This window comes from Dromiciops gliroides, chromosome 1, assembly GCF_019393635.1.
Source record: "Dromiciops gliroides isolate mDroGli1 chromosome 1, mDroGli1.pri, whole genome shotgun sequence".
Lineage (NCBI taxonomy): Eukaryota > Metazoa > Chordata > Mammalia > Microbiotheria > Microbiotheriidae > Dromiciops > Dromiciops gliroides.
In genome coordinates this window covers 525,089,471-525,114,081 of record NC_057861.1, presented here as the reverse complement: position 1 = coordinate 525,114,081, position 24,611 = coordinate 525,089,471, and the positions used below count along the sequence as shown (strand labels likewise).

The 24,611-nt window shown below is 42.1% G+C and overlaps 3 protein-coding genes across 3 annotated transcripts in view; all 3 read right to left on the bottom strand.

The window, feature by feature from the left end:
- Positions 1-1,487: 1,487 nt before the first annotated feature.
- On the bottom strand, positions 1,488-10,166 carry LOC122751228 (zinc finger protein 688-like). Its single transcript, XM_043998199.1, has 6 exons — positions 10,059-10,166; positions 9,929-10,007; positions 9,725-9,874; positions 9,517-9,633; positions 8,285-8,866; positions 1,488-4,992 (listed from the first exon to the last, which is right to left on the bottom strand). The coding sequence occupies exons 1-5, from the start codon at positions 10,164-10,166 to the stop codon at positions 8,358-8,360; spliced, it is 963 nt and encodes a 320-aa protein (XP_043854134.1). The 3' UTR covers positions 1,488-4,992; positions 8,285-8,357.
- LOC122737389 (zinc finger protein 689-like) lies at positions 9,768-14,818 on the bottom strand. Its single transcript, XM_043979894.1, has 3 exons — positions 14,386-14,818; positions 14,150-14,266; positions 9,768-13,142 (listed from the first exon to the last, which is right to left on the bottom strand). Exons 1-3 carry the CDS (start codon positions 14,540-14,542, stop codon positions 12,718-12,720), a joined length of 699 nt encoding a protein of 232 aa, XP_043835829.1. The 5' UTR covers positions 14,543-14,818; the 3' UTR covers positions 9,768-12,717.
- A 317-nt stretch (positions 14,819-15,135) lies between these two features.
- ZNF689 (zinc finger protein 689) overlaps positions 15,136-24,611 on the bottom strand; it is a 55,010-nt gene continuing 45,534 nt past the window's right edge. Inside the window, exon 4 of the mRNA XM_043979892.1 lies at positions 15,136-15,271. Coding sequence (XP_043835827.1) covers positions 15,196-15,271 — 76 coding nt within the window. The 3' untranslated portion in view covers positions 15,136-15,195. The remainder of the gene's footprint in view (positions 15,272-24,611) is intronic.

The window sequence follows — 24,611 nt, the reverse complement described above, 5'->3', positions numbered from 1 at the left end:
CCATGGTGGGGAGGGGGAGCAGATTCAGGTCACTCTGGGTAGGCAGTTCCTATTCTAGCTGGTTAGCCCCTCTGTTCTGAAACACCACGTTGATAAATCCACTGGTGTGCTTCTACTGCCCACTTTTGGCTGAAACACTTTCCACACTGGGAGCAAAGGTAGGACTGTGCAACATGGTGAATGAGCAGATGCAGGGAGACATGCTGGCCATTTCTGAATCAAGCTCCACACTGCACACAGGCATAGGGGTATTCCCCAGTGTGCATTCAGTGTGAAATCAAATTGAAGAGGTTAGTGAAAGTGTCCACAGTCAGGGGCAGAGTAGGGCCGAACTCATGTGAGTTACTGGATGCTTAATCTGATTTGAGGGATTAGGGAAGGTCTAGCAACAGTTTTCTTCAGATAAGGGCGATCCAAGACCTTGACTCTTGTCAACATCCTTGATCTCAGAATCCACTGTCTGCTCCCTCATAAAGTCAAATTCTGACTTCCATCTTTATATTCTCTTCCTTGTTCTGGATTCCGATACCTGCTGGGAGATGGGGAGATCCTGTTCTAGCCATGATGTGATAAGAGAACCAGTTTTCTCATAGGAAGAATCAAGAATATTTGGATATGAAGCCTCTGCAACCAACTAGGAGTCTTTCAACCCCAACTGATTGATGGGGATTTCCAAGCCCTCACAATTGGTGATAAAGTCTGGTTTTCATGCCTCACCCATTCTCAGTGCTAGCTAGAAAGCAGACTTTCTTTAAATGGGGGAGCTACTTTCCACCTGATGACATGGATTCTCCTACTAGGCATTGGGAATGGGAAGAAGCCAGAGGGTACCTCTGAGACTACTAAATGGCTAATAACCCTAATGAGAAGGAAGCTAACAACCCTAAAGTTAAAATATGAAACTGTCTGCTTTTATTTAAAATTTATTATAAACAATTTCAACGAAATAACATGTGGAATAAATCAAGTCCTTAATTTACATTTTATTTATATGTATATATACATATCCTATATGACATGGGGAAAAAGGGGCAAGGGGTAAGGGATAGGGATTTGGGGTCCTTAGGAATTCCTCTTTAAGAATTACACCCTCTTGCACACAAAAGCAGTTAGAATAAAATGGTAGTTTATTTAGGGGTAAGGGAAGGGAAACCATGAAGGAAGTCCTTGGATTTCTCATGGGGAGAAAGGCATGGCACAGAGTGGCTCTGAGATACCAATCTCCTCAAGCAGGAGCCTGCCAGGTACTTTTATAGAGGACTGATTGGGGGGGGGGGGGGTGACCATCTGACTGTGGAAAGTTCCTTTAGTGAGGGAGGACCATCCGCCACTGGTGGAGGCTGGAGGAATTGGGTGAGGGGTGGTGGCAGATCTCTCAAGCCATCTCCTCAGGACACAAAGGAAGCAGCCACACCTAATCTTATTGCCCCAGGGTTGAAGGAGACTAGAATGAAGGGTGGGGGTCCCAGAGCTAGCTCAGTCCAATCTGGTTCCACTTAGCTCTCTTGGCTTGTCTGTCCTCTGGTTTAGTTTCTCAAGGAGAAGGTTCTTTGATGTGCCCATAACACTATACAAATATAAATAACTAACAAAGTAATAGTAGTAGCAACATCTTGATTGCCCAATCTCCCTCTTATGGTCATTTTTCCATTTTAGTACTTAAAAGGTTATGAAATCAATTATTTTTAAAGCATGTAACTTGGAAAATCCTGGTAGGATGAGTTTAGGGATTAATATACCTAAATAGGTATATAAACTTCTGACCTCTGTGCACATGAACACTCACATATGTAAACAGGGGACCAAGCCTTTAGGCTCCTCAGCCTCCCACACCATGGAATCAAAAGCAATACAGTGATGTGGATACTTGCATCTCGGAGTCACATGCCAATCTGGCAGGGAAGCCTTTCTGAGGGGAACTCAGGGATGGAGAGTTTAAAACCAGGTACCCAGGTAGTTCCACTCGTGACAGCAAGGGGAGAGAAGCCAAAGGACAAACCACAAGTCCTTTTCAAGCCTTCAGGACACTTGCAATGTGAAGTTTTGGAACTCAGACAAGTTTTGAGAAAGGTAGAAAATAAAAACACCTGATTACGATCCTTAAAAGAAGCCAGTTCCTTGAGCCTTTTAACCCCAAGTTCTGTTTACATACAAAAGGACCCGTTGCAGGCCACTCTCCCCTGAACGACTGACCCTTCCACTTAAGGTCTTGAGGCGCCTCTGCTTTAGAAGATAACCTTGGGAGTCCGGCGAGGCAGCGATTTTAAGTTACTTTCTTTAATCTTAGAGCTAGACATGAAACCGACTCCTGCATCAGGATGATCCTCATTCCCCGCAGTAGGTGTGAAGAGAACGCTGGGCCTCCAGCTGGCTCAGTCCGGCGCTGCCACTGCGGTAAAGTGAGGAAAACAACAGCTGCGAACACCCCTTGGGGCTGCTGGGAGGATGACGTCAGTGAAACGCGGCAACAATCCGGAACTCCTCTCCCTTCGGGCCTCTCCCAGGCGGGCTCTGCAGGGCCTCGGATCCCTGCGTTTGACTCTTGTTCTGTCGGGGCCAGAAGAGTTGATTTTCAGACTGGAAATGCTAGGGACGGGCAGGAGGTCGCGGTCCCCAGTCCCTCAGTTTTGAGCCAACCATTTTTTAAAAAGCCAGTTTTAAAGAGACGACGCAGAGGGGCGCCGGAAGTGACATCTCGGGGTCGCCACCACGATTTCAGGTGAAACCCCCGGACGTCTGTGGTTTCCGGCGGAAGCGGGTGATGCCTGCAGAAGACTAGATAGTAGTTGAGCTTCGAGGACTTTACCCCGTAGCTCCCGGCGTTCCCCTGCGTCCTCCTCCCTTCTCCCTAAGTCCTTCCTCCGTGTTCCCCAGGACTCCTCCTCCGTCTCCTTTTCTGCTGGGCCGGGAAGCCTGGCCCTGTGGGCCACCGGGCAGCAGCTGAGCCCCTACGCGGGCCCTTCGGTGAGCGGACTTTCTGCTCACTGCCCGAAGGAGATCCGCAAACCGAGGTGAGGGAGGGGGGAGGAGCCGAGGGCCGGGCTCCACGGCGCCCCGGAGCTGCCCTAACTACCCCGGGAGGCTTCTCCGTCCTGTTCTCTGCGGCCTCCGCGCTGGGGTCTCCGGCTGCCCAGGCACCTGCCTCTTCACGCCCAGGATCACTCGGTCCTGGGTTTAGCCAGTATCACTTAATCTCACAAGCACGGAGTCATTCTCCCCATCCTCTTAATAGCCATCAAGTCAGTGACTATCTTTGCAGTGATTACAAACCCATTTCCCATTTACTGACACGTTCTTTAGGGTAAGAATTAGTTTATTTGCTCACAGTCTTTCTTCCCTCTAGTGGGGGGGGGGCTAGTGTGGGGAGGGGGAGTACACCCTTCCCCATTCACTCTTCATCCAATCCCCTACCACTCCCCTTTTGGACTTTACTCCCTCAAATATCTCATTCTATCGCCAACGTTTCTTGGCTTTCCCTTTCCACTGACCTCACTCCCTATGTTTTTAAACATTTCTCCATAAAATCATTGATATACATTTCAGAGCTAAAAGGAAACAGCCCTCGGAAGAGAAACTGAGAAGTTGTGACTTTGTAATGTCACAGTAGTCTCTCGTAGTAGGGCTGGAATGAGAGACATCTTCCTGACTCCCTGGTCGATTGTTTTGCTGGGGTTATTTTAGGTTGGAAACCCTGGAGATAAATTGAGAAATTGGAGACTACTGTATATCTAAGGTGGTAACTCATATGATAATATGGAAGTGAAAATAGAAGAGACTATATGTGTGAACAAAAATTCATACTGATTTCCTACGTCTTTTTTTGTCATTCCCTATCGACCATCCAACTGACATTTTTTTCCCTTCGGGGCAATATGGGCTAAGTGACTTGCCCAGGGTCACACAGCTAGTAAGTGTCAAGTGTCTGAGGCCAAATTTGAACTCAGGTCCTCCTGAATCCAGGGCCAATGCTTTATCCACTGGACCACCTAGCTGCTCCCAACAGTGACTCTTAAAAACCTCCATTCTCCATTCCTTTAGTCCAATCCCTACCCCCCACTCTGCTGTGCTACAGCTGAGAAAAAAATATATCCAATCATGGATGAGATCTCTAATAACACACCCAATTAAAAATTTCTCTTATTTCTTACCTCTTCTTCTTTGCTTTTCAGGCTCAGCTGCACAGGCATCTCATTTTAAAGTTTAATAAACTCTCCCACCTGTGCCATCTCAGGACCCTTGCTTTCTCTCTCCAGGGCCTTCAGTTCCTCTACCCAATGCTTACTTGCCCTTTATTTTCAAGAACATGCTCTAGTTTTCTCATGCTTGAGAGTTGGCAGCCTAACCTAGTAGACAGAGGTTGGGATTTAGAGTTTAAGAACTGAATGAATTCGAATGACACCTCTGTCCTGTGTGACCTTAGGCAAGTCACTTAATTTCTCTGAGTCTCAGTTTTCTCATCTGTAAAATGACTAGGTTGGAATAAATGAAGTCACTTAAACTCTCAACTTCAGTTCCTTCAGGAGGATAAAACTAGTTTTTGCCTCACAGGGTTGTTGTGAAGAACAAATCAGATAATATGTACAAAGTACTTTACAAACAAGTCCTATGTAAATATCACTTATTGTGGGAAAAGACTTATTTGCTAACCCTGGTTGGACCCTCTATTATTTCCTTTCTTTCACTGCCAAATTTCTCACGTGAGCACTTTTTACTCAATGCCTCTACTCTGCAACCTATTCTTAACTTCCAGAAATGTGATTTCTATACCTACCACTCAATGAAACTGCTCCTTCTTCAAGGTCACCAGTGGTTTGTTGATTGAAAAATCATTTTTCAGCCTCCTTGGTAGGATTTGACATCCTTTCCAGTGTGATTCCAGCATACTATCTCCAGATTAATCTTCCCAACAGTCTCTGCTCCCTTTATTATTCTTCTGTTGGAAGGACAGTTGCAACAGTTTCAGCCTCATCTATTCAAATGAGTTTGTCAAGGCTGAAAAAATGGGAAATGGAAAAAGGCAAAGATGTTGACCATATCACTAATTCCTACAAAATCAAACATAATGTAAAGCAACACCCACAGTAATAAGGAGGCCAAAAGAGGACAGAAATAGCCTTGATCAGAAAACATTTGATCTCTTTGCCAAGCAGAGAGGACATGATAAGAGGGAAAATTATTTAAAATACAAACTCATTAGTAAAACCCCGAAGAGGAAGACAGAATGCTACAAAAATGATCTTGTAAAACAGCAAAAAGTAGTGGACGGGAAAAATGCCACAGAAAGCTTGACATGGGAACTAAGTAACAAATTCAAAAGCATTCATTGGTTAAACAGGCAAGGAAGTGGGTGCTGGGAATGGACATGGAACAGAATAGAACAAATTAATCAGCGTTCCTCCAATCATCTATTTTCATCATCATCAGTGACAGAGAAACCATTTGGACCCTAACACTATATGGGGAAACTGATGTGATGGTTAGGCAGACAAGAAGGTATACATCACAGAAATCAATGATGGAAGTAACACAATCTTGAAATCAATGGGGGATCATTTTACAAGATATCCAAGTTAGGAGAAGGTACAAAAGGAGGGGAATTATGACTATTATTACCCAAAAAAGGTGATTGAGAGGATGTCAAAGCTACAAATGCATATGACCACATTCTCATTTGGGGGTGGGGGTGGGGTAAACACTCTCATCTTTATAAAATCTTGAGAATGATAAACGTCTACTGGGCAAACCACATCTTTGGAGTGACATGATCGAAGAGTTCAGAGAATACAAGGATTTGCTATGTTAGTTAATTCCCTTACTCCCACAAAATTTGACTTAATAAAAAGATAATTGTCTTAAAGTTTTACCTCCAACAAGTAGACTCTCATTCATGCATTAAGATCATGCAATTTCCCTGTTAATGTGACCACAGAGATAACTGCTCAGTCATTCTCTGATTATTAACAAAAATCAAGCTAGGCATAAGGCAGTGAGTCTGTATCTTGGGATGCATCCCTTACGTACCTTAATATGGTTCCTACCCTTGGTAACAAAGTTTTGGACCACAAAATGTATTTTGGAGCACATATTAAAGAGATTCATATGCTTCTTTGGTTTTTCCTACTGTATCTAGCACTTTGGTAAAAGTATGGTTGGAAGGCTTTTGATCCTTTCCCCCTGCTCTAGGAATGTGTCTGCCTTTGTGTCTGTTAACTGCCTAAATTTCACGGAAGGTCAAAAGTAGTGTGCTGCTATAGAAAGAACAGTGAACCAAGGATGAGGTTTTGGGTTTGGATCCTGTTTTGGTTTTACCTGTTAACTTGGAGAAGTCAGATAACTTCTCTAAATCTGTCTTCCAAGTTATAAAAATCGTAAGTTTGAATAAGAGGGTCTCCAAGAGCCCTTCTTTTTCTTTTTTTGGCCAAGCAATGAGGGTTAAGTGACTTGCCCAGGGTCACACAGCTAACAAGTGTCAAGTGTCTGAGGCTGGATTTGAACTCGGGTCCTCCTGAATCCAGGGCCACTGCTTTATCCACTGCACCACCTAGCTGCCCCCTCTAAGATCCCATCTAATCCTAACATAAGTTAACTTTATCAATCTCTAATATTAAGTTTGTATTTCAGCTATGGGCCTTCTCCATGCCCATTTAAAATTTCATTTTTCTTCCCACCAATTTTCTGAAGCTTACTATTGTCTTACTGATATAATCAAAATCAATGGCCTTTTCTCAGTCCTCATCCTTTTTTTACCACTGTGCAACATGACACTGTTGACTATCCCCTTCTTTCTGATACTCTTCCCATGGCTTCCAAGACTTACAAGGTTTGCTTCCTCTCTTTTGCACTGTTTTCTCTTCCTGCCCCATAAACACAGGCATTTGCCAAAGCTTTGTCCTCGATTTCTTTTTCTTCACACTTTCCCTTCATGATCATATCCATGATTCAAATCTCAATCTCTAGGCCTGATCTTCAGTCCCAAAGTCTTGTCTTTGACAATTCTCTCAGTTAATCATCTCCACCTAGGTAAAGTGGGCACCTTAAATGCTCAACACAATTGAATCACAAGTTTTCCACTCTCCTGGTGTCTCTAAAACGTGGGCTTCATAAACTTTTCCCACTCAGACTCTTTTTCACCCGAGAAATGTTTATGCATTCTTGGGTATATAGGCATATAATATCGGTATACATAATGCAGAATTTTTTTGCAACCCCCACATTCAGTTATGGGACCCCATATGGGGTCACAACCCACAGTTTAAGCTAGGGTCTAAACTACGTTCTCAATATGGCTTTCCTTTTGCTGTCAATGGTAACATCATTCTTAAACATTCAAGCTTAAAACTACTTCATCTTTGACTCCTGTCTTTCATGTCTCATTCTACACCAGCCAAATAGCTGCAAAGCCATAGCTACCAATTCTACTGCAGTTTTTCCATTTGTTCTTTTATAACTGAGTTTCCACTAGACTACACCATGTCATCATTACCACTCACCAGAACCACTACCGTAGTGTCATAACTGGTCTGGGTGTTACTAGTCTCTACTCGTTTCAGTGTATCCTGTGCACAGAAACAAAATTATCATTGCAATTTCACTAAACTCGAAGCATTTGGCTGGGCCAACCTATCTTTACAAGTGTTTTCTCCTGATGCCCTGCTTGATGCTGTTGTCCCATCAAATGTTGTTTCAGTCTCCTAACTTCACCACCCCCCAGCCTTCTCTAAGCCAAATCCCTTGATAGGTTGCTAATCCTTATTTCCCAAAATTTATTTCTGATTCCAGAACTATTGCCTACTCTGATGTATGCTGTCTGAATTATGCCAACACTGGACTGTTCATTTGGTCCTGGACCTCTAGTTTTGTCTTAATCACTTTTCTGGGCCAGAACCCATTTACTACTGTGTCTTTTCCCAAATCTGACCACTCAGCTATGGCTTATCTTTTCCAGCCCCAGTTCCTCCTCTTGATTCCTCATCTCATTGTGTATACTTTCTCAGTGCTGCCAATGACATTGTTCATGTAGTGGATACTTAAAGATGGACAGCAGGCTGCAGGCTGGACTAGACTGTACTTCTAGTTATTGGATGGCTTCATTAAAATTTAAGCTACTTCATAACTTCTACTTGTATGAATGACTTTTTTACAAAGTTTAATTTGAATTTTTTTACAGGTACATTTTTCCTCTTTTAAACAAATATGGAATTATGCCTACAAAGGAGGCATGAGGAACTGACTTTAGGTCTCCAATCTCACTTGATTATTCCCTTTCATGCCCTTCAGAGCCTACCTCTAGCACTTTGACCATGCTTAGACCATCAGCTCCTCTCCAATCACTTCTCCCCCATCCCCAGTGAAGCAGGTCATCCACACTCCTCAAAGATGTCTGGGTAGTGCCGGAATAGCACAGGAGGGTCACGGTCACCCCGAACAGGGGCAAGAGGCACAGCCCGTATCCCAGGCCGACGACCCCTCCGTCCCCCAGAGCAAGACCGATGGATCCATTGATGGGCTTCAACAGCAAACTTCCGCTTAAAGCGCATTCCACATTCAGGACAAGGAAAGGGCCGTTCACCAGAGTGCATTCGCCTATGACTGACCAGCAGGGAGGGATAGGTAAAGCGGCGTCCACAATCAGGACAGGCATGGCGCCGCTGACCAGGCTGAGTGTCCAAGTTGGGTTTGGGAATAGAGGGCTGAGGCAAAGTCTTGCTGAAATCAGCTTTGGATGGTGGTTCCAAGGATCCATTGTGTGTTGAGTCTATAAGTTTGATGCCAGGTTCAAGTAATTGGCCTCTCACATGTGTGTCCAAAGAGTCCCTGGCTTGGGGCTCATCTCTCTTCCAGTTCTCTTTGTTTATGTTCCAGTTTCCTATTGAGGGATAAGGAGAATACAAAGTTCAGAACCTAGCCTCTTCTATTCCACAGGACTTACTCCTGCTCTGATGACAGAATCTCCATTCTATGAAAGGTATCAATGTCCTCATACTCTTGAGTCAGGGCTCACCTACTCTGGGATGTAATAGCTGTAACTCAGATTCTGGCCTGTTTACTTATGCTCTGGAGATGGGATAGCCTCATGATGGCTGGGTCAGAACACCTCTGACCCTAAAGAAACAATTAAGGGAGAGATTTGCACCCTCTGGTCTAGAACCTCTTTCCTGGAAGTTAAAACGTGCCATGTAACTATCTATCTGGTAATTGTCAGAGTTGTCAGGGACAAAAGCCACTGATCTTGGAACACGTTCAAAATAGAACTCTTAGCCTTAGGAAGATCATCTTTTCTTCCCATCTTCCCTACTTCTGCCTATAGTACCACAGTTGTTCAGTCACACAGTCTTGAAAAGTCAGTATCTTTAACCCACCACTCCCATTTGTCCCAAGCATTCCTTAAGTTAGGTACTCATCATCAGGTACTCATTTTTCAATGTGTCCTACATGACTGATGCTAGCTCCTTGGAAGATACTCCTCAGTAATTCTAGGAGACAACTGGGGCTTTGAGTCATTTGCTCCTTCCTTACCTCTGCAGGCTGTTCTCAGACCTCCCCCCAACTCCTCCGGATCCTGTGCGCCCGGACCCCAGGCCTCTGTCTCTTGTTCCATCCAGGATATGAGGGCGGGTTTGGGGCCCGGGAATCCTGAGGAGAGGAAATAGGAGGCATCTAAGAATGGGGCCAGATTCGGTGGAAGATCCCGAGCAGAGGCAGACCAGCCTGCCCGCACACTCACCCAGCGCGCCCAGGTGGCCGTAGGTCTCCCGCATGACGTCCCTGTAGAGGGCCCTCTGCGCGGGGCGCAGCCGTCCCCACTCGTCCGGGGAAAAGTACACGGCCACATCAGCGAAGCTCACGGGGTCCCTCGCCCCCCGGCCCGGGCCCGCTCATCGTCACAAGCCGGGGCGACCTCTCCCCTTCGTAAGTCTGGGGCTCTCACCGAGTGCGGGCGCCAGCTCCCCCCCAACCCTGCTCCAGGAGCGCATGAGCAAGTGCGCATGCGCGACCTCCCGCTCCGCCTCCAGGAGTCAAGATCGAGGCCCAGGTTCGAGATCCAAGAGCCTCCTCACGGGCAGAGGAAAAGGAGGGTCTAGAATGGGCACTGCTGCAGGACTGAGGCCGTGAGAACTGCTCGCAGGGACTTGAGTCACCGGAAGCCGATAGCCCTTAATGCACATGGCGTCACGCTGACTTCACTCCCCCCGACACAGATGGTGCTTTCCGTGTGTTTGCCGGTAGTCGCCCTCTTCCAAGATGGCCGCCATCACAGCTTCTTGGTGCTTTGCCTTTAACCTGTTCGTACAGTAGCTGCGGAGACTTAGATGGGGACATCTGAATTCTATCTTGGAAAAAAATACAAAATATTCATCCTGGCTAGAACTACCTACTTCTTAACCCACAACAGTATGGTAAATGTGATTATGTATGCTTTCTAAAATACAACAGTAGGTGCCTTATAGATGCTTGAAATGAATAAAAGGGGATACCAAAATTCCAGCTTTGGAATTTGCTACAAGGGTGCTAGTGACTGATCTGGGAAAATGAAATCACAAAAATATGCCAATGTTACATCCTGTAGAAAAGACATGGGGTGCCTCTAAGAAAGGGAGGATGCAGAAAGATGAGGGAGGTATCCCCAAAGAAAAATGGCTTAAAGGAGGGGCTTACTCCATATAACAAATTTGGAACAGCAAGGAACTCTAAGGGTCATTCAAGTCCAAGTCCCATATTTTTCAGATGAAGAAACTGAGGGCCAGATAGATTAAGGTACTTGTCCAAGGCCAGACAGATAGGTGCCAAAGTGGGGATTTAATCCCAGGTCCTAATTCTAACTCCCCTGTATACCACCCTACCTGTGAAATATAGACAACAGAAAGCAAATATAAAAAAGAATTTGAGATCAGACAAATCTATGGTGTAGGGAACTAGGCCTTAAGACAAGTATGTAAACACACAGTGTGAGCTAGATAGAACTTTACATAAGATGGAAAGGCCAAGGAAAATTATGGTAGCCCAGTTTGTTGGCAGGACACTTTCACTGTAAGGTATGGGTCCTGAATTAAGACCATGTCACTTATTTAACACAGTCTTTTGTGCAAAGAAGTAATGTGTTTGTTGGCAAAAGAAAGTAGTCTGATATCTCATATAGACAAAATAATTTAATAGTCAAGACAACTATGAATAAGGCACGTGTAAGGGACAGTCCAGAAAGATTTTTATGAAACTGAGCAAGAACAGAAACATGTGCATAAAAGGTCAGAAGGATGAGCAAAAACAAGGGGGAAAAAAAGGACAAATACACATCCCTTCCCTGAGAAAGAAGATCAACATGGTGATGGAACAATCATGTTACAGATTAGAACAGTTCTGTGAGTTGCTTCTAACTAGAGATAACAAATAAAGGGATCTATTAATAAAGAAGTCTGTATCACAGGTCTGAATCAGTTACAATTCATTTATCCCAGTGGAAGAAAATGTAGTATAGCAAGGATGTAGGTATTATATCGCTACCTAACACATGGGGCACTCACTCTCACTCCACAATCTTAATACTCAGGTTTTGAGTTGAAGGAAAACAAAGGGACAGAAATTAGAATATAAAGAAACTGTGCCTTAGGCCTTCCCATAAAACAATGGATATTCTCCCTTTTAGAGAATCATAAATAAACAGTTGGTAGATAATATGTAGAGCATCTTTTCCAGAATGGGTGATGGATACCAGCAGGACACTCCCATCTCAAGGAAAAGGTAGGAACCACAGAATTTATGTTCAAATTTCAAGGTGACTAGCCAGCTGCCTAGAGCCATTCCATTTTCTGGGGTGAGTGAATGAATTATTTAATAGACTAATTGACCACAGGGCATTCCCAAGTCTGAGTGGGACACCAACTACTAGGTCTTTCATAAGACAATACCTTATAAAAGAAAACCAAACCTGTGTCCAATTTTGGTGAGATAGTAGCAAAGGGAGTGTTGCCTTCTTGTCCTGTTGTTACACTGAGAACTCCAGGGGGTAGAACCTATACTTAACTCCCTTCTTGATCCTAAAACATTTTGGCATTGTGAGAAGAGTACCAAGAAGGGCTGGAGGCTCAACCTTAATCCACCAGAACTAGATCTGTTATGGTCAGCTGTCCAACTTAAACTTCTAATGGAAATCATCAGTCTCCTGCTTTTTCCTTAACACTCCTCACAGCAATTCTACCAGACCTCCTGTCTCTTCAAACTCTGTTCTTATTACTGCCCTCCTAACACATAGATGGCCTGACCTCACATTTTATGAAGGAGATACAGCTTCTTCACATCTCTCTCAGATTCCTTCACCCACACACTCCTGAATATATCTGGGTAGTAACGGCAGTGCACAGGAGGATCTCGGGCACCCTGGTCAGAGGATTCTGCTGCAGACTGTCTTGCTGATGGCATGCTTCTCCAAATCTCAGTGCCAGAACGATGGATCCATTGGTGTGCTTCAAGGGCATACTTCCGTTTGAACCGCTTCCCACACTCAGGACAGGGGAAGGGTCTTTCATCAGAGTGAATACGCCTGTGGCTTATCAGTAAGGAGGAATAAGTGAAGCTGCAACCACACTCAGCACAGGAGTATGGTTTCTCCCCTGTGTGAGTACGACGGTGAGTAGCCAGTTGGTAGGGATAGACAAATTGGCGCTTGCAGTCTAGACAAGAATAGGGCTTCTCACCTGTGTGTGTTCGCCGCTGATGGATTGACTAGGACCTTCTCTGTCTGAAACAGCGTCCACACTCAGGGCACTTGTAGGGTTTCTCACCTGTGTGGATTAGTTGGTGTTGGACAAGGTATTTCTTTTGGAAGAATCGTGCCTCACACTGATCACAGGTATAGGGACGCTCCCCAGAATGCATTCGCTGGTGGCTGACTAGTAAATAAGGATAAGCAAAGTGTCGTCCACAATCAGTGCACACATATGACCGCTTTCGGTTGGGATTACATTGGTGGAATTGCAGTGATGGGCTCTTATGCAAAGTCTTGCCACAGTCAGTGCAGGAAGAATCTCCTTGTTCTTGGTGTGAGCCTGGCAGAGTCTCAAATGACAGACTGTTCTTCCTATGTGCTTCATCAGGTTCCTGGACTCCAAGTCCTTCTCTCTTCCATTTCTCAACCCTGTTCCTGGCTCCTATTATAAAAAAATTAGAGTCTAGAACTCAGATTAATGGTCTATCAGGTTTTATCCAACAACACCTATTTCAAATATGGCAAGAAACAGATCTCCCAATGGGGAATAGCAGGATTCCTAGAAATTGACATGAGACTCACACTCAGGATAGTTAAAGGGGATTAACTATTTATAGCTAGTTTAGTGTCTGTAGGTGTTCTTTTGGATTTAAAGTAATAACCCAGTCACCAAATAGCCAATCTAGATAGGTTCAGCTCTTCCTCCCATAGACAGTCATTGTCTGTGGGACAAAAACGTCCCTTGAAAGAGCAAGGAGCCTGGTACACGAATGACCTTTATAATAATAATTGTATAGTTAATAAATATTAATTTGTAAAGTTTATGTGGTGATAGTATAGGATTCATTGAGGCCCTGCAGTCAAGAATAGAAATAGCTTCATCAAACCATGATCTACTCATTCACTGACACAGTAATATAACACACCAGAATCACTAGGAAGTAGGGGGATATTGAGGAAGGCAGTCCTTAAGATACTTAAGTGGACAGCTAGGTGGCTCAATGGATAGAGTGCTGGGCCTGGATAGAAGAAGACCCATCTTTCTGAGTTCAAATATGGCCTCAAACCCTTACTACCTGTGGTGACCCTGGGCAAGTCACTCAACCTGTTTGCCTCAGTTTTCCTCATCTGTAAAATGAGATGGAGAAGGAAATAGCAGACCTCTCCAGGATCTTTGCCAAAAAAAATCCAAATGGGGTAGCAAGAGTTGGACACAACTGAACAACAAGGATACTGAATTGTTTTGGGGGCACAGGAGAGACGCTGAGTTTCTGTATAACGCAGGAAATAAGGGATTTATTCCCCAAACTGGCTGGTATGGTGAAGAAATACTGAGCTGGTCCCTGAAGATCTCAGCATTAAGGACAGGATAACTATGGATGGGGGATAAGCTTTCCTAGGGTTTACCCAGGAAAAGCGTGGGTGTCCTAGGCTGGATTATCATCTCACCTCCTAAATTTTCCGTTCCTCTCTCCCCTCCCTCCTCGGGGTCCCGGGCCGCCGGACCCCAGACCTCTGACTCTTCATCCATCCAGCAGATGAGGGCAGGTTTGGGGCCTGGGAAACCTGGAAGATGAAGAGAAAGTTGGGAGCACACCGTGGAGAGCAAGACAAGGGTGTGCGCCCCTCCCACGCTATGCCGAGCACCCCACCCCGGCCCGCCCACGCGCGGCCGCGCCCCTCACCCAGCGAGCCCAAGTGGCCGTAGGTCTCCTGCATGACGTCCCTATAGAGGGCCCTCTGCGCGGGGCGCAGCCGTCCCCACTCCTCTGCGGAGAAGTACACAGCCACATCTGCAAAGCTCACGGGGCCTCTCGCGCCAGGCTGGGTCCTGCTCATCATCCGCTCCGGCGGGCTCGCGCGTGCCTTTCCCTTCACGGAGGCCCAGGCTCGCGTCTTGGCTTTCGGGTGGCCTGAAGCAGCCTCACCAGCCCAAGGGACCGGAAGCAGCCTTCCAGAGACCCCGATCCAAGAGTCCAAAGGAAACCGTTTGGGATTGGTCACATGAGCACTGCCCGGACGCGAAGCGCCGGAAGTTGTCAAGTGCCCTCAGAAAAGTTGGCAGCTCATTGCCATCACTGTCCCTGCTTAGACTAAGGTTCTTCGTTGGTCTCGATCAGTGCCCTTTTCCAACATGGCGACAAGCCTGCTTCAGTACCCCGAGATTCCCTCCTCCAGCCTTCAAGTACGGTGGCCGCAGAGTACTGCGGGTATTTGTTTCTGAGGGACGTGGCTATGCAGCCTTTCGGGATGTTTTTCAGCACTGCGAGTGCCCCGCCGCAGCAGTTACTTGGAATACTGTCGGCACCTCGCGTTTGAAAGCGGGAGGTAGGAGTACTGCGGCAGGAGCGGATGGTGGTCATCCAAACCTTCCCGAAAAACGGGCATTATCTTGACCGTGAGCGCTCTAAGTTCAGGACTGGCACGCGGGCTTGGACGGGGTTTGCCCCGCGTTGGTGCGTGATCGATGCCTGCTCGAAACCCTGTCTGTCACGCTAGCCTCCTGTCTGCCCCGCTTCCGAAAAGGCTTCCTGCGTGTTTTGAGGTGGCTCAGTGGATAGAGCCCCGGGCCTGGAGTCAGGAAGATTAGAATTCAAATCCAGTTTCAGACCCTAGAATAGCCATGTGACTGTGGGAAGTCACTGAACCGCTGCCTGCCTCAGTTTTCTCATCTGTAAAATGGGGATAATAATAGCAGGCCCCCCCCGCCCCACTTATTGTAAAGATCAAATGAAGTAATAATTGTAAAGAGCTTAGCAGAGAGCCTAGTAAGCGATGTATAATTGTTTACCACCGTTATTAATATATACATATCTTCCTCATAGAACATAAACTCTTTGAGGGCAAGTCTCTCTCCTCTCCAAAATATCCTCTCCACAGGAAAAAAAATAAAATTAAAAATTGGTATTCCTAAGAAGTTTTAGAAAATCTCCATTATCCTTAGAATCAATGCATTCTTCCTTGTTTGACCTTTAAAATCTTTCATATCCCGGCCCCAGAATGGAAAAATGCTGAAAAATAATTGAGCTAATAGGTTAACAAGGAAGAAAAATGTATTGGGATTGCCTATACATATTCCAGTTCAGACATCTGTCTAGGCATCTCAAATTTAAAATGTCCAAAATAGGCATTCATTATCTTCCCTGCCGCCTCTCCCCCCCCCAATCTCTCCCCTTCTGCACCTGCCCTGTTTCTTTTTTTTTTTTTTTGAGGGGCAATGGGGGGTTAAGTAACTTGCCCAGGGTCACACAGCTAGTAAGTGTCAAGTGTCTGAGGTCAGATTTGAACTCAGGTATCCAGGCCAGTAGCTTTATCCACTTTTAGCATTCTTTTTTTGGGGGGGGGCAGGGCAGTGAGGGTTAAGTGACTTGCCCAGAGTCGCACAGCTCGTAAGTGTCGTATGTCTGAGGCTGGATTTGAACTCAGGTCCTCCTGAATCCAGGACTGGTTCTCTATCCACTGTGCTACCTAGCTGTCCCCTTAGCATTCTTTTTTTTTTTTTTTGGTGAGGCAATTGGGGTTAAGTGACTTGCCCAGGATCACATAGCTAGTAAGTGTCCAGTGTCTGAAGAAAGATTTGAACTCAGGTTCTCCTGAATCCAGGGCCAGTGCTTTATCCACTGCGCCACCTAGCTGCCCCCTTAGCATTCATTTTGTTTTTATTTGTAATAAAGTATTTACTTTTTTTCTTGTTACATGTAAAGATAGTTCTCAACTTTTGTTTATAAAAGCTTTCCAATTTCAGATTTTTCCTCCCTCCCTCCCCTCCCTCCCCCCCTCCCCTAGACAGCAGTAATCTGATATAGGTTTATATATTGTATATATATGTATGTATGCATGTATATGTGTGCGTGTGTATATACACACATAATAACATTAAACATATTTCTGCATTAGTCATGTTATAAGAGAAAAATCAGAGCAATGACGAAAAACCTCAAAATAGAAAAGCAACAGCACCAAAGACAAAAGAAATAGTATGGTTCATTCAGCATCTATACTCCACAGTTCTTTTTTTTTTTCTCCTGGATTTGGAGATCCTCTTCTATCATGAGTTCCCTGGAACTCTTCTGTACCACTGCATTGGTGAGAAGAATATAGTCCATCACAGTAGATCAACACACAATGTTGATGATACTGTGTATAATGTTCTTCTGGTTCTGCTCATCTCACTCATCATCAGCCCACGCAAGACCCTCCAGGTTTCTCTGAACTCCTCCTGCTCATCGTTTCTTACAGAACAATAGTATTCCATTACATTCATATACCACAAATTGTCCAGCCATTCCCCAATTGATGGGCAACCCCTCAACTTCCAATTCCTTGCCACCACAAAAAGAGCAGCTACAAATATTTTCGTATATGTGGGTCCTTTTCCCCTTTCCATGATCTCTTTGGGGAAAAGACCCAAAAGTGGTATTGCTGGGTCAAAGGGTATGGACAGCTTTATCGCCCTTTGGGCATAATTCCAAATTGCTCTCTAGAATGGTTGGATCAGTTCACAGCTCCACCAACAATGCATTAGTGTTCCAATTTTCCCACAGCTTCTCAACATTTATTATTTTCCTTTTTTGTCATTTTAGCCAATCTGATAGGTGTTAGGTGGTACCTCAGAGTTGTTTTAATTTGCATCTCTCTAATCAATAGTGATTTAGAGCATTTTTTTATGGGAATAGATAGCTTTGGTTTCTTCATCAGAAAACTGCCTGTTCATATCCTTTGACCATTTCTCAATTGGGGAATGACTTGGATTCTTATAAATTTGATTTAGTTCCCTATATATTTTAGAAATGAGGCCTTTATCAGAAGTACTGGCTATAAAAATTATTTCCCAGCTTTCTGCCTCCCTTCTAATTTTGGATGCATTGCTTCTGTTTGTACAAAATTTTTTAAATTTAATGTAATCAAAATCATCCATTTTTGCATTTTATAATATTCTCTATCTCTTGTTTGGTCATAAACTATTTTCCTTTCCAAAGATCTGAAAGGTAGACTATTCCTTTCTCTCCTAATTTACCTATGGTATCACCTCTTATGTCTAAATCATGTATATCCATTTTGACCTTATTTTAGTATAAGGTGTAAGATGTTGGTCTATGCCTAATTTCTGCCATACTATCTTCCAGTTTTCCCAGCAGTTTTTGTCAAATACTGAGTTCCTATTGCAGAAGCTGGTGTCTTTGGGTTTATCAAACACTGCATTACTAGTGTCATTTACTACTGTGTTTCCTGTGCCTAGCCTATTCCATTGATCCTCCACTGTATTTCTTAGCCAGTACCAGATAGTTTTGATGACTGCTGCTTTATAGTAAAGCTCCAGGTTTGGTACAGCTAACCCACCTTCCTGTGCATTTTTTTTTCATTCTTTCCCTTGATATTCTTGACTTTTTTTTTCCAGATGAATTTTGTTATTATTTTTTCTAGCTCTATAAAAAAAATTTTAGGTAGTCTGATTGGTATGGCACTGAATAAGTAAATTAATTTAGGTAGTATTGTCATTTTTACTATATTAGCTCTGCCTATCCATGAGCAATTGATATCTTTCCAATTATTTAGATCTGATTTGATTTGTGTTGAATGTTTGGTAGTTTTGTTCATAGAGTTCCTGGGTTTTTCTTGGCAAGTAGACTCCCAAGTATTTTATATTATCTACCGTTATTTTAAATGGAATTTCTCTTTCTATCTCTTGCTGCTGGACTTTGTTGGTCATGTACAGAAACGCTGATGATTTATGTGGATTTATTTTATATCCTGCTACTTTGCTAAAGTTCTTAATTGTTTCAAGTAATTTTTGAGTTGATTCTCTAGGATTCTTTAAGTATACCATCATATCATCTGCAAAGAGTGATAGTTTTGTTTCCTTCTTGCCTTTTCTAATTCCTTTAATTCCTTTTTCTTCTCTGATTGCTAAAGCTAACATTTCTAGTACAATATTAAATAATAGGGGTGATAATGGACATCCCTGTTTCACCCCTGATCTTATTGGGAAGGCCTCTAATTTATCTCCATTGCATATAATACTTGCTGATGGGTTTTTAGGTAGAAACTGTTTTATTATTTTAAGGAAAGCTCCACCTCTTCCTAAACTCTCTAGTGTTTTTATTAGGAATGGGTGCTGTATTTTGGTCAAAAGCTTTCTCTGCATCTATTGAGATAATCATATGATTTTTGGTTGGTTTTCTTATTGATGTGGTTGATTATTTTAATAGTTTTCCTAATGTTGAACTAGCCCTGCATTCCTGGTATAAATCCCACCTGGTCATAGTGTATTATTCTGGTGATCACTTGCTGTAATCTCCTTGCTAATATCTTATTTAAGATTTTAGCATCAACATTCATTAGTTGGTCTATAATTTTCTTTCTCTGTTTTTGCTTTGCCTGGTTTTGGTATCACCACCATATTTGTGTCATAAAACGAATTTGGTAGAACTCCTTCTTCACCTATTTTTCCAAATAATTTGTATAATATTGGAATTAATTGTTCTTTAAATGTTTGGTAAAATTCACCCGTAAACCCCATCTGGCCCTGGGATTTTTTCTTAGGGAGTTCATTAATGGCTTGTTTAATTTCTTTTTCTAATATGGGTTTATTTAAGGATTTTATTTCCTCTTCAGTTAACCTGGGCAGTTTGTATTTTTGTAAATATTCATCCATTTCATTTAGATGGTCAAATTTATTGGCATACAGTTGGCAAAATAATTCGTAATGTGAGTGAGATTTTCCCATCCCTTAGTTATAAGAGATTTACCATAGTTATAAGTGATTTGATTAAGATAATAATCAATATATTAACTAAAAAAATTGTGATTTATTCTATTTAATATAGATTACATAAGCTCAAAAGGTTAAGTCTTTTCTCATATTTCCTAATTTTCCAATATCAAGCATTAGGTAATATCATAAGATATAGTAATCAGCAATACTATATTTTAATAATCACGAGTGCCTATAAGAGTTCACGCTGTTGACAAGTGGCCTAACAATGATCCACCCTATTGTTATCATAATGCTGTCATTTATAGTCATTTAGGTAGTTCCTTATATTTCCTAAGAATATGTTTTGTTTTGTTTTGTTTTTTGCAGGGCAATGGGGGGTTAAGTGACTTGCCCAGGGTCACACAGCTAGTAAGTGTCAAGTGTCTGAGGCCAGATTGAACTCAGGTACTCCTGAATCCAGGGCCAGGCTTATCCACTGCGTCACCTAGCCACCCCAAGAATATGTTTTAATTTTAGAAGTACAACTAATGATATAATACTGTACAAGTGTAGCTTTGGAAGGGTATATAAACCCATGAATTTTGTAACTCTGGGTCTTTCAGGTCCAATGCCTGGATGACCGGCTTTGTTGGGGGATTAATTCTCTCAATAAACCTATTTGCTTCAGCCTGGAAACTTTGTTGTTTTCGTTCTTCAGTCGGACTTAAAAAAATTTTCCTGACACTAATTATTGATTTAATTTCCACTTCATTGGTGGTAACATCACCCTTTTCATTTTTTATACTGGTAATTTGGTTTCTTCTTTCTTTTTTTTAAAATCAAATTAACCAATATTTTATCTATTTTATTGGTTTTTTTCATAAAACCAGCTCTTAGTTTTATTGATTAATTCTATGGGTTTTTTGCTTTCAATCTTATTAATTTCTCCTATAATTTTCAGGATCTCTAGTTTAGTATCTAATTGCGGATTTCTTTGTTGTTGTTGGGTTTTTTTGGTTTTGTTTTCGGGTTTTTTTGCGGGGCAATGGGGGTTAAGTGACTTGCCCAGGGTCACACAGCTAGTAAGTGTCAAGTGTCTGAGGTCAGATTTGAACTCAGGTCCTCCTGAATCCAAAGCCAGTGCTTTATCACTGTGCCACCTAGCTTCCCCTACCATTAGTTCTTTATCTGCATGTGGATAACATTTTCTCTCCTGAGTCCTTTGTACTTGTCTTGGATCATTGTGTTGCTGAGAAGAGCTGAGTTATTCATAATTGATCATCACACAATGCTGCTGATACTGTTTAGAATGTTTCCTGATTCTACTCTTTTCACTTTGCATCAATTCATCCAATTCTTTCCAGGCTTTTCTGAAACTTGCCTGTTCATCATTTTTTATTGCACAATAGTTTTCCATTACATTCATATATCACAGCTTGTTCATTCCCCAATTAATGTGCATTCCCTCAATTTCCAATATTTTGCCACCATGAAAAGGTCTGCTATAAATATTTTACAATTCATGTTCTTAAGAGTGTTGCTTGGGCAGCTAGGTGGCGCAGTGGATAGAGCACCAGCCCTGGATTCAGGAGTACCTGAGTTCAAATCAGGGCTCAGACACTTAACACTTACTAGCTGTGTGACCCTGGGCAAGTCACTTAACCCTCATTGCCTAACCAAAACAAACAAATAAAAAAAGAGTGTTGCTTGGGACTGCTACATGCCTCAGTGCATTGAGCACTAGGCCTGGAGTCAGGAAGATCTGATTTCAAATGTGTCCTTAAACATTTACTGGCTGTGTGATCTTGGGTAAGTCACTTAACCCAGATTACCTTCCCCCTATTTTTTTTTTTTTAAACAAAAAGAGTTGCTTATGGCAATGAAAGGTTGAGTGATTTGCTCCAGGTCACACTTCAGTATGTGTCAGAGCCAGGACATGAATTTTGACTGGAAGGTCAGGTTTTATCCATAATGCCACATTGACTATCATTGACCTATGCAAGATATGAATCAGAACAAGACTTAAATCTTTTCTGTCTTGGCTTGACCTTTCACATCTAAACTTAGTTCATATAAAAGGATCACCAATTAAAAATCAATCAACAGGGCAGCTAGGAGGTGGTGCAGTGGATAAAGCACCGGCCCTGGATTCAGGGGCTGCTAGGTGGTGCAGTGGATAGAGTACCGGCCCTGGATTCAGGAGGACCTGAGTTCAAATCCGGCCTCAGACACTTAACACTTACTAGCTGTGTGACCCTGGGCAAGTCACTTACCCCCAATTGCCTCACTTAAAAAAAATTTCTTTAGGGGCAGCTGGGTGGCGAAGTGGATAGAGCACTGGCCCTGGAGTCAGGAGTACCTGAGTTCAAATCCGGCTTCAGACACTTAACACTTACTAGCTGTGTGACCCTGGGCAAGTCACTTAACCCCAATTGCCTCACTAAAGGAAAAAAAAAAGTTCTTTAAATCAATCAACAAGCATTTTACCATGTGCCAGGTACTCTTGCTAAGTGCTAGGGATAAAAAAAATTCTTTTAAAAAAGGAAATAGACATTACATTCTAATGGGGGAAACAATATATACATGTGTAAGTATATATATATACATCATATATATAAAATTAATCCAGGGTAGTTTGGGGATAGTATGTACTAGCAATCTGGGGGGACTGGAAAATTTATTAAGAAGGTATTACCTGAGCTGAGTCTTCAAGGGTGTTTTTTGTTGTTTGACTTTCATTTTTTTAAAATGTTATTTATAGTTTTGCGTTACAATTTTCATCCCTCCTTCTCTCCCTCCCCTTCCCCCTCTCTGAGGGGGTAAGCAATAAGATATGGGTTATACATGTGCAATTATGTAAAACATTACCATATTAGTCATTTTGTACAAGAAAACTTGAATAAAAGAAAAAATGAAAGTGAAAAATAGCATGCTTCAGTCTGTGTTCAATCAATATTAGTTCTTTTTTTGGAGGTGGATAGTATGTTTTATCATCAGTCCTTTGAGATTGTCTTGGATCATTGTATTGCTGAGAAAAGTTGTCACAGTTCTTCATCAAACAATATTGCTGTCTTTGTGCACAGTGTTCTCTTGGTTCTGCTCACTTCACTATACATCAGTTCACACAAGTCTTTCCAGGACTTTCTGAAATCATCCTGCTTGTCATTTCTTATAGCACAGTAATATTCCATTCACCATCATATACCACAGCTTGTTCAGCCATTCCCCAATTGATGGGCATTCCTTTGATTTCCAATTCTTAGCCATCACACACACACAAAAAAGCTGCTATAAATATTTTTGTACAAATAGGTCTTTTTTTCTTTTGGGGATGTCTTTGGGATATAAATCTAGCAGTGATATTGCTGGGTCAAAGGGTTTGTAAAGTTCTATAGCCCTTAGGGTATAGTTCCAAATTGCTCTTGAGAACAGTTGGATCTTTGCACAACTCCACCAATAATGGATTAACACCCCAGCTTTCCCACATCCCCTCCAACATCTAATATTTCCAGTTTTTGCTATATTTTCCACTCTGAGAGGTGTGAGGTGATACCTCAGAGTTGTTTTAATTTGCATTTCTCTGATCAATAGTGATCTAGAGCATTTTTCCTTATGATTGTAGATAGCTTCTATTTCTTTGTCTGAAAACTGCCTGTTCATATCCTTTGACCATTTATCAACTGGGGAATGACTTGTATTTTTATAAATTTGACTCAGTTCTCTATATAATTGAGAAATGAGACCTTTATCAGAGATATTTGTTTCAAAAATTCTTTTCCAGTTTTTTTTGTTTCCTTGGTAATCTTTTTTTGGGGGGTGGGCCAATGAGGGTTAAGTGACTTGCCCAGGGTCACACAGCTAGTAAGTGTCAAGTGTTTGAGGCCAAATTTGAACTCAGGTCCTCCTGAATCCAGGACCTGTGCTTTATCCACTGAGCCACCTAGCTGCCCCCCTTTTTTTCTTTTTCTTTCTTTTCTTTTTTTTTTTTGTGGCTTCCATTGTAATCTTGGTTACATTCATTTTGTTTGTGCAAAAACTTTTAATTTTATATAATCAAAATGATGTATTTTACATTTTATTTTACTCTCTATATCTTCTTTGGTCCTAAATTTTTCTTCTGCCCATAAAGCTGACAGATTTATTTATTTATTTCATGCTTTCTTAATTTGCTTATGGCATCATCCTTTATGTGTAAATCATGTACCCATTTTGACCTTATTTTAGTGTCTGGTGTGAGATGTTGGTCAATACCTCGCTTCTGCTATACTGTTTTCCAGTTTTCCCAGTATTTTTTGTAAAATAATGAATGTTTGTCCCAAAGGCTTAGATCTTTGGGTTTATCATATACTAGATTAGTATAGTAATTTACTATAGTGTAATTTGTATCTGTTCTATTCCACTGATCCACCTCTCTATTTCTTAGCCAGTACCAGATTGTTTTGGCAATTACCACTTTATAATACAGTTTGAGATCTGGTACTGCTAGACCACCTTCTTTTGTTTTTGTTGTGTTTTTTTTTCTAATTGATTCCCATGATATCCTTGAGCTTTTGTTTTTCCAGATAATTTTGTTATTATTTTTTCTAGATCTATAAAATATTTTTGATAGTTTGATTGGTATAGCACTAAATTAATAAATTAACTTAGGTAAGATTGTCATTTTATTATATTGGATTTGCCTAGTCATGAGCAAGTAATATTTTTTCTATTGTTTAGATCTGACTTTATTTATGTGAAAAGTGTTTTGTAGTTCTGGTCATATAGTTCCTGGATTTGTCTTGGTATATAGACTCCAAAGTATTTTATTTGTCCACAGTTATTTTAAATGGAATTTCTCTTTCTATCTGTTGTTGCTGGATTATGTTGGTAATATATAGAAATGCTGATGATTTATGTGGGTTTATTTTGTATCCTGCAACTTTGCTAAAGTTGTTAATAATTTCAAGTAGATTTTAATAGATTCTCTAGGATTTTCTAAATATAGCATCATATCATCTGCAAAGAATGATAGTTTTGTTTCCTTATTACCTATTGTAACTCCTTTAATTTCTTTTTCTTCTCTTATTTCTATAGCTAGCATTTCTAGTACAATATTAAATAATAGAGGTGATAATGGGCATCCTTTCTTCACCCCTGATTGTACTGGGAAGACTTCTAGCTTATATCCATTACAGATAATTATCTTGCCTATGGTTTTAGATAACTAGTGCTTAT

Bases quoted from the DNA above. Each gene is read 5' to 3' on its own strand.
- LOC122751228 (XM_043998199.1), bottom strand. From the start codon at position 10,166: ATGTGCATTAAGGGCTATCGGCTTCCGGTGACTCAAGTCCCTGCGAGC. The intron at 9,875-9,928 runs GTGAGAGCCCCA...TGTGACGATGAG, and splicing joins GGAGCTGGCGCCCGCACTCG to CGGGCCCGGGCCGGGGGGCG. The intron at 8,867-9,516 runs GTAAGGAAGGAG...ATCCCTCAATAG, and splicing joins TCTGAGAACAGCCTGCAGAG to GAAACTGGAACATAAACAAA.
- LOC122737389 (XM_043979894.1), bottom strand. From the start codon at position 14,542: ATGATGAGCAGGACCCAGCCTGGCGCGAGAGGCCCCGTGAGCTTTGCA. The intron at 14,267-14,385 runs GTGAGGGGCGCG...TTCATCTTCCAG, and splicing joins CGGCCACTTGGGCTCGCTGG to GTTTCCCAGGCCCCAAACCT. The intron at 13,143-14,149 runs GTGAGATGATAA...TTTTTATAATAG, and splicing joins AGGAACGGAAAATTTAGGAG to GAGCCAGGAACAGGGTTGAG.